A 12,868-nucleotide genomic window follows, 5' to 3' on the forward strand; every position below is an offset into this window, starting at 1 on the left:
CGTCCACACTTTAGAGACAACATTGCATTATCATATATGACGAAGTACATGTTGACAGTATTCATTAGCGGACACCAAATATGATCGGAAAGTGACAAAAAAGTACAATATGAACAGCATATCGAAATTTCGGTAAGTTCAAGCAATTCTTCTGTGAATTTGAAGCAAGAACTTTCATTTTTTGTAATGATTTCAAGTCTCCAAATTCACAATAAACACAATTAACACCTGCTTAATTTTCAGTTGTATTTAAAGCCAAAAAAGAGCCCTCAAAGCATCTTCTCCTTTGTTTTCCCAGGCTGTACAAACACACGGTTCATGACTTCCCAGAGACATTGATACTTATTACTTGACAATGAATAATCCCATTGAAAATTTATTACAAAAAAAAACGTTTATTTATACCGAGAAAACAAAAGGACGCTTTATATAGGTGTTCTCACGGCATATGCTTTATCAATGGATGCTCGGAATCAATGAGATTGGCCGAGAAGTTGTGATTGATGCTTTACTATTCGAATATCATTTGCTGCTAATGTGGTACTTTAAAAAGACCGCTCAATAATTATACCTTACAACACCCCGCTATCCCATTCACATGCAGACATAACAATATTTCAAAAACTTCGGCTTTTTGTATTAATACGAAATTCTACGCGAATGCAAATCATATATTTAGTATGTTGTAAAACAAAACATAATGAACATGAACAAGGCTGAGACACTGAATTTACGCCACATTAAATGTCGTTTAACTTACAAGCTGTTCCAACTCCAATCTTCGTCTCTGTTACAACTGAGTAGGTTTTCGTATTCGTAATCGCCAACATCCTCTCCTAAATATATGCAAAATGGATAAATAAGTCGCAGTTTAAAAAAAATTAAACCGCTGTTTGTGTATTTGATTTAAATGTATAGTGATTCACTTAAAATTATTCTGAAGATGAAAGACTCCAAATACATCAGTGGGGTTTGTGTAATTTTTATAGATGGTAACTGTGTAACTGTCTTAATATCAGACTTCCGGGTAGCTGCGAAATCGTAGCTCTTGTAGTCTTGATCTTTTTTTTTTTTGATTTTGCGATCTAACGTTATGAAAATACAAATTACAGATAACAAAAATGATCATGTTATTAAAAAAATTCTATTATTGCATCTCTCGATATGAAATAACGGCATGACTTCTAGACGTCTCAAAGAAATAACAGAAATTTCTGAATATATGAAAAGCAAAAATGAATATGAGTTGTTTCCCTTGAGCCGATGCTTTAAAAAAGACTTACCAGGATTGCCATTAGTCCTTTTCCTTATATTTCGCGTGAACATTTTGAAGAGAACACACCAGAACTGTCGTCTTGAGACTGGAATAACATTTTTGTAGTAAAAACAGGTTTCTTTATTGATTACACAGAACAGGTTTCAACCAACAAAATCCAGATTAAACGTTTCATTGCAAATCTTGCTTAGAGAAACAGAGTTATCTCCTCGTACTAGAATTAGAGCGGTTTTTTCAAAATTATTAAGTAATTATCTTGACAGGCACTAAGGGCATGAATATTTCCTACTGAACATTTTTTTATTAGATTAACAAAAAACAAAAAGAAATATCGGTTGTCGAGTGAAAATGTGGGAAGGGGGAGTTGAAGGAGCCATTGCCTAGCCCTGTGCGATTTCATGATCATCTTATTATCCATTTTCCCTGTGAAAAAGTCGAATTATATTTTAGCTTCATACTTTTATCAAATTATTTTTTTGGGGCAATATTTGCCAAAAAATAATTCAACTATTTTATTTCTTTTTTCATATTTCAATTGCAAATTAAATTGTGACCTAAACCTAAGCTCCATGTCGTAAAAATGACAGATTTTTCTCAAGCATATGGTGAAAATCGGAGGAACAATTGTTCAAACACAAGTAAAATCCTGTGTCAATGACAATAAAACGTGTCAAATGGTGAGGTGACTGGTCAAATCCTGAACAACTGGGACAAGTATGGTCTCATCTTATAAACATCAAATCTTTCTTTTTTGTATGAAACCTTGTAGTACAATTTCATAGAGATCAATACACTATAACTTAAGTTAAATATATATTACCCGTAAATCAAGAAATGTAGGTTTATTTCTGTCCCATTTAGTCCCGAATTCCTTCATATGGCCATAACTAGCAAAAACAATTTCAGACTGATTTCGGTGGTATGAAACCTTGTGGTGCAATTTATAAAAGGTACGTACACTTATACACTGAGGTTATATAGATTATCTAATTTTATTGAATACTTGTTTTTTTCCCTTTATGGTCTCGAATATTATTTATATTATATGTGTGTCATTGTAACATAAATTAACACTATGATAATCGAAATCAGTAGAAAAAAAAACGTGTTTAAAAAAATATGGGGAGGACCGCGAGAAACTCGGTCCTGTCCCTCGTGTATAGTATGATTATTTGTATATATATGAATCCCCTCACCCTTCCTCCATCCCATACCATACCACATCACACCCACAACCCTCCCCCTTCTTTTTAAGTCGCTGATATTGTTAGCGACTTCTTGCACTCGTAATTTCAGTACTGTAGTTCCGATTGGCAAGCTGGATTTGGGTTTCAACTTTGAAAATACTGAACCTAACTTTCAAGTCATAAAGCCAGCAATGAACTGATATCTGTCGACCGAGGACCAGCAGGGGACTTTATTGTACAAAGCACTGATACAATTTCCGGCGATATTTTTTCTAGAAGAATTTCTCCTTTCTGCATCCGAGGTTATTTTTTAGTGTAGTGGAAATGGCCGAGTAGTTCCGATTGCATTAAAAGATGAAGTGATCTGTTACATTGAACTTTCTGTAATATAGCTGAGAAACACCAGGATTCCAATTCAACTAAGGTCATCACGATTACGAAGTCGCCCGATTTTAGAGCATGTTGCAACCTCGCTTAAGTTCGTACCATTTCGGACTAACTCGGAGTTTGACGGTCTTCGTTGTGTTACACTAAATTGTCAAGTATATTTTCGAAAAAGGAATATAATTATTTTGCTTGTAATGTGCAAATGTACGATGCCAAAAGATGTGAAATGGAAAAGAACATGAATATATATTATCAATCATCATTCTTGCATAATCTTCCATAAATCAGGGATTATATAATTGTAATATAAAGTCCCTGCTTAAATCGACCTAAAATCAGTGCCTATAAAATCCTCAAGTGTCAGCTCACTAAAAATTGTGATTTTTCAAATTCTGAACAAAGTCCAAACATAGAGCTAAGCCAGTGTTCATGGTGAAAATGAGAAAATCACTGATTGATTAGGTGTTAAGTTTAGTAGAGCTTTGAATTCGTCGGATGTTGTAAGAAAACCAAAATTAGTGGAATAGAATATATGTCGATTAGCGACTTCCAAGACTCCAGTCTTTGATTTTGAATATTTATATGTGCAAGCTTTGTTGATAAAAAATCCTCCATAATAGATTTCAAAGGATTAATAATTATGTGATGTTGAAGTTGAAAACGAATTTCATTTTACTATCAATTGCAAACCTTTAACTGCCTCTAGAAATGACTTTTTTAGTAGATTAGCTAAATCCTTTTCGGGCATAAGTTTATATATATATTTTTTTTTTCCCGCAAATGATTACTTGGATTTTATACCAATGAATATTTTAATTTAATAAAACGTTCTTCTTCATTCAGCACTGTCCAGTGAATGGTTTTTGGCTATAGTTCAAACTTTTTTTTAAACTGGGTTCAAGTCATTCGGGTACCAGACACCGGAAGTTTTCATTTTTCAAAACACGTGCCTTCGAAAGTGTGTGGCTTATGACATATGAAGAAAATCCCATTCAGTGGTATACATGAAATCACGAATTTAAAGATTATTTAAATACTTTAAGATAGCATTTCCCCATATACTTTAATTTGTTGATGTCATCCTCGAGGAAGAATTTGAATGCACTCAAGTCAAGTACCTGTAGACAGTGTACTGTAGTGTAATCCGAATTTCCTCTGACCCTGCAACTCTCCTCTTTTTTATTTGGATATTGATATGTAGGGTTCGGGTCAGAACGATGTGCCATACAAAAAGTTGGAGATTGAGTGGTACCGCGGAGTATCGCCCTTCAACCGCTTGTAGCGACTTACCAATACTATTACAAGTTGAAATTGTGCATGTCACATCTACCTGCATGTAGTTCGATTCTGAAATCATTTTCCTGTATGCTGATACCAAATTTGCTACAAAAATTACATTTATTATTGAAGTTTCGATAATCTTCCACAAGAGACCCTGTTTAGTTGAAATTTTGAACCATGATAAGAGTAGGCGGAGCTTATTACCTTTGGAATGGACCGGAGCAGAAACAAATTTTAAAACTGAAATCTAACAGAATATTTCAAAATTCCGCTGAAAAATTACGTGTCCACTACCCTTCCGTTCCAAAAGCAACAAGCTCTGCCCGAAAGTATCTACAACTATGTAATACTAGTTACTTCACTGACCCTGCTCCCAGCATCAATATAGTGCTTACTATGACTATGTACAAATGTACTTTTTGTTGTGTACACTGGACTGTACCTGGCATTGAGAAATCTGATGCTGTATATGTGTCTGCCTCTTTCCAGATATCTAGAATTGTTTCAAAATTAGGACTAGTTCTGTTTTTGTTTTTGAAAAATGGAATTATCGCTTAAGACATAACAATATTGATGCATTTTTTTCTTGTAGTAAATTTTATAATTGTTTTGTAATGAGTATTTGTTTTAAATGATAAATAAAAAGAAAAATATTTTTTGTTACTGTTGTATTTGTTTTTGTAAACTCAGATACATTTTTCTTTTATCAGTGTATTGGTTTGTCCTTATCTGACTGGTGGAATTGCTGTCCGAGCAGGTACCCCTGTAAAAGTACCACTTTGATAAACCTTTACATGGTATCAAGATCAGTTGCCTTTCTCTTCATACTGGCAATTTCAAAATTATGAAGAATGATAATTTCCAAACCATTTAGAGTTTGAAGTAATTAATACAGTATATTCGATCGCTTGTAGTGGGAAAAACTATTGTTTTGATGGCATTACCAACAAACATATTCATTGAATCAAAAGTGATAAAAGTTCACAAGCTGGATGGTTCTTAGGCTAATTATCCGAATGGCTTGGATGACTTAATTAGTAAAGGTTGTTTGATTGATATTTTACTGAGTAATAAAACAAAAATACAGGTAAGAATATTAGTCCATGGGTTAGGATGGTCTACAGTGCACCCCCACTCATCTACTTCATGGTGGTTTTCAGGTACCTCTCTATCCTATTACTGAATCAATTTGTCACCAAGGAATATTTTCGGATTCTTTTTCAATATAAGCATATATTTTTATCCCACTCAATTGTTTGAGGGTATAAGTCTCCCTGGGACAGCATGTGTGAAGAAACTAGGATACATATAGAAATCATCATGTAGCCCAATGTCTCAGCTTTATAATGGTACCAAGAAAGTTACAGTAACACTTAAACTTTTCGGAGTAAATTGAAAAAAATGTACCCCTACCCTACGTAGAAATAGCTTAAATTATCATATTTTTCAATGTCAAAACCCTAGAATATTAATGCTTCAGTAAAGAATGTCTTATTTGGTATTTTCTGTTTAGTATTATCACAATTAATACTTCTGGGGTTCTTTTGATGACTTGTGGAGATTTTCATAGTCAGAATTTGTCAAAAAATGCAAAAAATGAATTTTCGATTTTCTTGTTAAAAAAGTCTCATAAATTCGACTCTACAAATTCTTGCTCAACTAAAATGTATCAAATTTGGTATCATTCTATAGATTATCTTATTTGCTACATGAATAAACCATGAAAGACTACATGTAATTTTCAGAAAAAATTTTCAAAAAATGTTTAAATTATTACCCTTATCTGTAGAAAACTGAATTCTCATTCACAGCATACTGACACTGCAGAACTCAAATTTTAGTCATTCATGATTAAGATAATGATATACTCAACTCAGGATCTTAGAATTTTTTGGGGGTTACAATTACTATAAAATCATAAAAAGGAGAATTTTCAGAATATCTTCTACATCACCCTTTATTGTCATTTTTTAGCTCACCTGGCAAGAGGCCATCTGTGTTATTGCCATCACTTGGCATCCTTCGTCTTCAATTTTTCAAAACTCTTCTCCTCTGACACTACTTGACCAATTGGAACCAAACTTGTTGTGAATGTTTCTGGGGGCATCCTGCGTTGAACTGATGTGGGGATTTTTGATCAGTCGAAAAACATGGCCATTGTTACTAAAAATAGAACATAGAGGTCAGACAGTAGTTTTTCGCACATATATCCAAAACCATTAGGCTTAGCCAAATTCTGATGCGAATAAAAGTGTTTAGCATGATGAGAACTGTCGGTGGTGAAATTTTCATTTCAATCAGTGAAGCCATGTTGGAGTTATTGCCCTTTTTCAATGTGTTTTTGCTATTTTTAATGTGATTTCTTAAAAATCTTCTCTGACACTACTTGCCCAATTGGTACCAAACTTGGTATGAATGTTCCTTGTGGTATCCTGCATAGAACTGGTGTGGGTTTTTTTTTTTGATCTGTTGAAAAATATGGCTGCCTTTACTACAAATAGAACATAGGGGTCATTAAGTTGTTTTTTTACGCCCGTCTAAGACGGGACATATTATGGTATACTGTTGTCCATCCGTCCATAGTCTTTGGACAATAACTCAAAAACACTTTCGCTGACTTTTATAAAATTTGTCGACCCCATTGTCCTTGTGTCCCATCCCTTTTTCATTTCATCATCATGTCATGTTCATTTTATCATCAATTTCATGTTCATTGTCTGAATATAGCTGAAATATTGCTGCTCGGACGTTAAACCCCAACAAACAAACATATCTATTGACCTATGCTCCCTTCCGATTTTTATAAATTTCAGATTTTTCATTTCCATGTTGATGTTTTTATACTTGAAAAAAGAGGGATTTTCAGGTTTGCAAACAAGAACTCAAAAACACTTTCACCTTCTTTTATGAAACTTTGATTAATTGTCTATATCTGTTTACATAAGCTCACTTTTGATTTTTTATAAATTTCAGATTTTTCATTTCCGAGTAATGAATTTCAGATTGATTGTTTCCATGTTATGAATTTTTATACTTAAAAAAAGGTGATTTTCAAGTTTTCGCCCAATAAATCAAAAACACTTTCACTATTTTTTATGAAACTGTGGTGAATTGTTCATATCTATGGAAGATCCCTTCTGATTTGTATAATTGATCATATAAATTCATTAAAAGCACAAGGATAAGTTAGGGCAACGGCATATCATGCGCTTAAAGCACAGCATGTATCTTCAAAACCGTTAGGTTTAGCCAGATTATTTCAGTTGTTGAACTGATCTTTATTATAGGGCTTACAAAAGGCTTCTAGGATCAAAGTTGTCAGACGACTCTTTGTTGGAGTTATTGCCCTTGCAAGATAAAAAATGACGTTTTTTCTTCAGTTTTCAGCCAATATCTTGAAAACTATAATAGATAGAAAGTAACTTTCAGTTGCTGAAATGATCCTTATAAGCCCTTCCAGAGTTTTCTTGAGTCAAAATTGTTAGACAACTCCTTACTAAGTTTATTGCCGTTGAAAGACAAAATTTAACCAGGAGAGTGGTTCAGTGTACTTTAAAAAATCTTCACCTCAGAAACTACTTTTTGTACTATACAGAATTCATTGAAATTTAGTATGGTTGTTTCTTAGGGTATCCTGCATAAAATGACAATCTTTTTTTTTTATCTTTGAAAAAACATGGTGACTGTCACTAAAAGTAGAAAATAGGGGTAAAATTCAGTTTTTTTGCAAAAACTGTTGAAAGCCATGACTGGCAGTTTTGAATTTTATTTGGCGGCCATTTTCAAAATGACTGCCATTTTGCCACCATTTTTAACAGTAGCTCGGATTCCAGTGATTTTTGGTTTATTCGGGAAACTTTGTGTTCTAAGTTTAATGGTGATGATGAAAGTTTGTTCTGGGTGGCCATTTTCCTGCTAATTTTTATACTGGCTTTGATTTCAAGGAGACTTAGTTTATTTTGTAAACACAGTCTCCTGGGTTGAATTGTTATATGAAAATGTTGTATAGTCATGGTTTGACTTCATTTTTTGTTCATTTGTAGCAAAGGCCCGGTCGAATAACAGGGCATAGGGAGACACCTGCCCAAATTTTTATCCAGAGGTTCTAGATCACTTAGTAGGCATTTCCAACATTTTACAGTGCCTTAGGTACACTACATGTATACAAAGTATATGCCCTTTTTTCAGCAGTTTTTTGTCAAACATGGTAACAAAGCATTATACCATTACTTACTTAATAAATAGGGCATGGTTCTCCAGGTGAGCAATTCAGGCTCTTTAAAAGCCCCTTGTTATTTTTATGCTAGACAATATGATTGATATATGAAGATTTTCATAATGAATGCCAGATAAACCTTGTGTACAGTTCATGTATGCTAAAAACAATCATTTTCTTCATATTAGGGCATATTTTAATGGGTAGGGGTTACTATTTTTTTTGCCAAAATGGCCTGGAATATGTTTAATTATGCATTCCCATGGCTCATTAGAGAGCTAAGATGCTACATAAAGGTGTTTGAATATGCAAAACTTGTTTGAAGTATGGTACTTAAGAAAATTAAACATTGCAGGTTACATTGAAGAAAATATGAAATTCCGAAAATTGCCTATTCTTGTCACTATATGTCCATCATTGTCATCAATTAGCTTATTCCCCTCTGAAACTATTGAATACAATCTAAAAAAACTTTGCATGAATATTCCTTAGGGTATTTTTAACAATCCTTGTTAGGAGATTTTTGATCTAGCAAAAAACATGGCTGCAGTTACTAAAAATAGACCATAGGGGTCAAATTGCTGAATTTTGAAATAAGGCAATAAGAGTTGTGTTTAGCTAAAATCTGGCAGAGGGTAAAATTGTTCAATATGTTGGGATGGGCCTACACCAAAATTTTCAGAAGGATCCTTTGATGGATGTATGAGGTATGGGTCCTGAAATGGATTTTTTTCCCAAATTTTACATTTCCAATCTTCTCCTATGAAACTTCTGGATGGATGGGGGATTTTTGATCTTGCGAAAACATGACCAATGTTACTAAAAATATACCATAGGGATCAAATTGCAGAATTTTGGAAATAACTCAAAAGGAGTTAGGTTTATATAAAATCTTGAAGGGATAAAACTGTTCAGCATGATGGGATGAACCCATGCCGAAATTTTCAGAAATTGATGGATGAATGAGTTACAGATCCTGAAATGGATTTTTCCCCCAAATTATATATTTCCAACTTTGAAAATCTTCTACTCTGAAACAACTGGATGTATTGAAATAAAACTTAATATAAATGTTTAAAAGAAGATCTTTAACAATCTATGTGTGGCGTCATGGCGTTTTTTCTATCTTGCAAAAAAACATGGCTGCTGCTACTAAAAATAGACCATAGGAATCAAATTGCAGAATATCGCACATAACTCAAAAACAGTTGGGTTTATCTAAAATCTGGCAGGGAGTGAAATTGTTCAACTTGATGAGTTGCACCTATGCCAAAATTTTCATAAAGATCCATTGAGGGATGAATGAGTTATGGGTCTAGAAATGGATTTTTTCCAGAATTTTGTATTTCCAACTTTGAAAATCTACTGAACTACTGGATGGATTGTAACCAAACTTGGCATGAATGTACCTTACAATATCCTCAATAATCTGTAAGTGAGGATTTTTGATGTGGCAAAACCTTGGCCAGTGTTACTTAAAGTAGACCATAGGGGTCAAATTGATGACTTTTTTAAATAACTTGTAAACAAATTCTTTCAAAATGAAATTGATCAGCATTGTGAGACCCACCTTTGCCGAAATTTTCATAAAGTCCTGTTAACCAATGTCAGATTTATTGCCCTTGAAGAATTAAAAAATGACAATGAGAGATTTATTTTATGATATGAAAACCGAGTAGATGACTAAGATGCTCTCTTTTGATTTAATGATTCTTGTGACAATAATACAATAAGGTCAAGAGTCCTGCTTTAGATAGCTAAAAAGACTATTTTTGACCAGGTGAGTGATTCAGGCTCTCTAGAGCCTCTAGTTATTTCTTTATACACTGAAATACTTGTAATCTTTTCAGTTGAGGAAGACAAAAAAACAATGAAATAAAATGGGAGTGACAAAACAGTATTTACGTTATGTTCCTGGACAGTTATTTGGTGTGGTAGGCAGCCCAAAGGCTAACATTATATTTTTAGATGTGAGAGGCATCAAAGGCAAATATTGTGCTGTCAGTGCTTGTGAAGATGTGATAGTGTGGGATTTGCGTACAGGTGAAAAGGTATAGTGACACTTTTACTATGATCATTGAACTTTAGTCCTCTTATCCTTCATTTTTTATGAATAAAGCATAATGTTCAACTGGCTCCTTTTTTTGTTAATTCGGTTATGTTAAGTGTGTTTACCTAATGGAACAGGAGGAGGTGGTGAATTTCTAGAGTTATTTTACTGTCTTATTAGAATCAAATTAAATCATTGAAACTCTGCTTCATCATTGTTTTACCAGTGGCTTGCCATTTATGTTGATATATGCCCATTCACTATTGCTGGGGATCACATAAACCGGTGTAACGACCAGCCCATGGTAAAAGAATGATAAAAAGGGAATTTCTGTGATTTATTTCTTAAAAGAGTAATCAAGGGAACCAGGGTTATAGCGGTAATGAAAAGAATGTAATCCAGGGACAAAGACCAGACATGGAAAACAGACATACACAACAAAGAACATAAAGTAACTAAAATCATACATACAAAGTAACAAAACCAACTGAGCAACTCTGACTCCACTAAAAACTGGGAGCATTGACCAGGTGCACTGGTAGGGTAAGCATCCTCTGCTTATTTAGAAACACCCGCCGAGTTGCTCATAAAAAGTCAAGTCCATAATGGGAACACTAGCATTTGCATAAACAAGAGCTTTACCATTACAATTTTTTTGTACAATTTTTTTTTTAATTTCCTGCTCTAAATTTTGAAAAAAAACTTTGCCTTGATCTTTTTTAAATTTCTAGAGTGCTTAATGTGTATTCAAAGAGTAATCAAGGGAACCAAGGTTATAGCGTAATCAAAAGAATGCAATCCAGGGACGAAGACCAGACATGGAAAACAGACATACACAACAAAGTACATAAAGTAACTAAAATCATACATACAAAGTAACAAAAGCAAATGAGCGAAGGTAGTAACAGTGGAAAAAGTCCTGTAGGTAGAACTACCTTTTGTGATTCTAGAATATAAAGTGATTTTGTAAACAACACATGGATTTCTCTGTATATTTTCAGTTCATTACATTGAAGGGAGATAAACATGAAGTAACAGCATTAGCTAAGTCACCAGATAGGAAGCATGTTGCTGTTGGTTACAACGATGGTATGATCAAAGTATTTGACATTGCTAGCGGTGATTTGGAAGTTAACTTCAGTGGTCACAAGTCCACTGTTACTACTCTAACCTATGACCAACAGGGAATGCGGCTGGTTTCTGGAGGAAAAGTAAGTTGGTTTTCGTTCATGTTACAGCAGATGAAAAAACATATACAATAGAGAAGAAATTGAAGACAGGAATGTGTCACAGACAACAATCCTACCAAATAGCAATGGCAATTGACATAAATCACAGTAAAAACAGCCTGAGGAAGTTTATTGAGCTTTAGTGAAAGGTGAAAAAAAGTATTCTTTTACCTTGCGCCTAAAACAATTATACCTATAATTTTCCAGGTTTAGCTTATGTTTGCTGTCAACATTGACCAGTTTTGAACAAACACCTTAACTGATTTCTCTCTTCAAAGCATTACTGTAAATGTATTAATTTTCGTGTTGAACAAATATGCAAGCTTTTTTTTGGGGTGGACAGAAAATCACTAAAAATAGTTCCAGCAAAATGGATTTTTTAATACTGTTCAAAACTTACATTTTTTGGTATCATTTTTGTGGCTGCTAATATTGATACCTGTTCAGATTCCTAGAAAATTAGCAGCTGTGAAAATTAATACATTTAAATATCTGATTATTTTATTGAGTTCACAATTGCTATGAAATATTTAGAATACTTAAAATTTCAATCATACTTTGACTGACTTTTAGCTGTACAGGTTTTTAATTTTTAATCACTTTAAGAAATAATGGTCTAAAATTTACCTTCAATTCAAAGGATACAGATGTTATTGTATGGGACATTGTTAATGAAGCTGGTCTCTACAGACTTAAAGGTCACAAGGGTCAAATTACACAGGCTTCTTTCCTTAAAGAGAAAGATGTTCTCATTACAAGGTAGGATTATTAATGTGAATTTATCGGAATAATATTCAATTCAAACCAACACTGCTTACGTCTAAAAGAAGTATTGATCCTATGAATTGGATAGCTGATGGTATGCAGGGTTGTTTATTTATAAATACAATAGAATTTCAAGTTGACTTGTTTCAGCAGAAACATGCCGTCATCAGGACAAATACAACAGATTTCTAGGCATATGTTAAGCCTAATTATAGGTTCATATTAAAAATGTCATTATATACATTGGATACAAGGAACAACAAAGTAGTAATAAATCATTAGAAATAAAACATGTAAATTCTATTCCAATTATCAGAAATGTAAAAGAAATAGAAGTATGCATTTTGGGGGATTGTTATCAGAAATGACAGTTCTTGCAGTGTATTTACATGTATGTAGTAGTTCTTAACATGTGACTTTTTATGAAGTTGTACAACTTAAATTTTTTTTAAATGTAAGTTGAGTTGAAACATAAAT

General features: G+C 33.4%; 2 protein-coding genes across 5 annotated transcripts in view; one reads left to right on the top strand and one right to left on the bottom strand.

Moving 5' to 3' along the window:
• Positions 1–1,363, bottom strand: part of LOC148614042 (putative N-acetylated-alpha-linked acidic dipeptidase) — a 67,325-nt gene extending 65,962 nt beyond the window's left edge. For both annotated transcript variants that reach the window (XM_088587830.1, XM_088587831.1), the window contains exons 1-2: positions 1,284–1,363; positions 761–836 (exon numbers count right to left, since the gene is read on the bottom strand). In XM_088587830.1, the coding sequence (XP_088443956.1) occupies positions 761–836; positions 1,284–1,326 (119 nt within the window). In that variant the 5' untranslated portion in view covers positions 1,327–1,363. The remainder of the gene's footprint in view (positions 1–760; positions 837–1,283) is intronic.
• LOC148614043 (WD repeat-containing protein 3-like) overlaps positions 1–12,868 on the top strand; it is a 51,645-nt gene that overhangs the window by 14,010 nt on the left and 24,767 nt on the right. The window contains exons 1-5 of one of the 3 annotated variants that reach the window (XM_088587827.1): positions 3,771–3,848; positions 4,842–4,888; positions 10,198–10,398; positions 11,399–11,608; positions 12,267–12,385. In XM_088587827.1, the coding sequence (XP_088443953.1) occupies positions 10,228–10,398; positions 11,399–11,608; positions 12,267–12,385 (500 nt within the window). In that variant the 5' untranslated portion in view covers positions 3,771–3,848; positions 4,842–4,888; positions 10,198–10,227. Of the gene's footprint in view, positions 1–3,733; positions 3,849–4,841; positions 4,889–10,197; positions 10,399–11,398; positions 11,609–12,266; positions 12,386–12,868 lie in introns of those variants that run through there. The other 2 variants (XM_088587826.1, XM_088587828.1) reach the window with 2 other exon arrangements.

The sequence above is a fragment of the Perna viridis genome, chromosome 6 (genome assembly GCF_037379345.1).
Source record: "Perna viridis isolate PV_CMFRI_1.1 ecotype Kerala chromosome 6, ASM3737934v1, whole genome shotgun sequence".
NCBI lineage: Eukaryota > Metazoa > Mollusca > Bivalvia > Mytilida > Mytilidae > Perna > Perna viridis.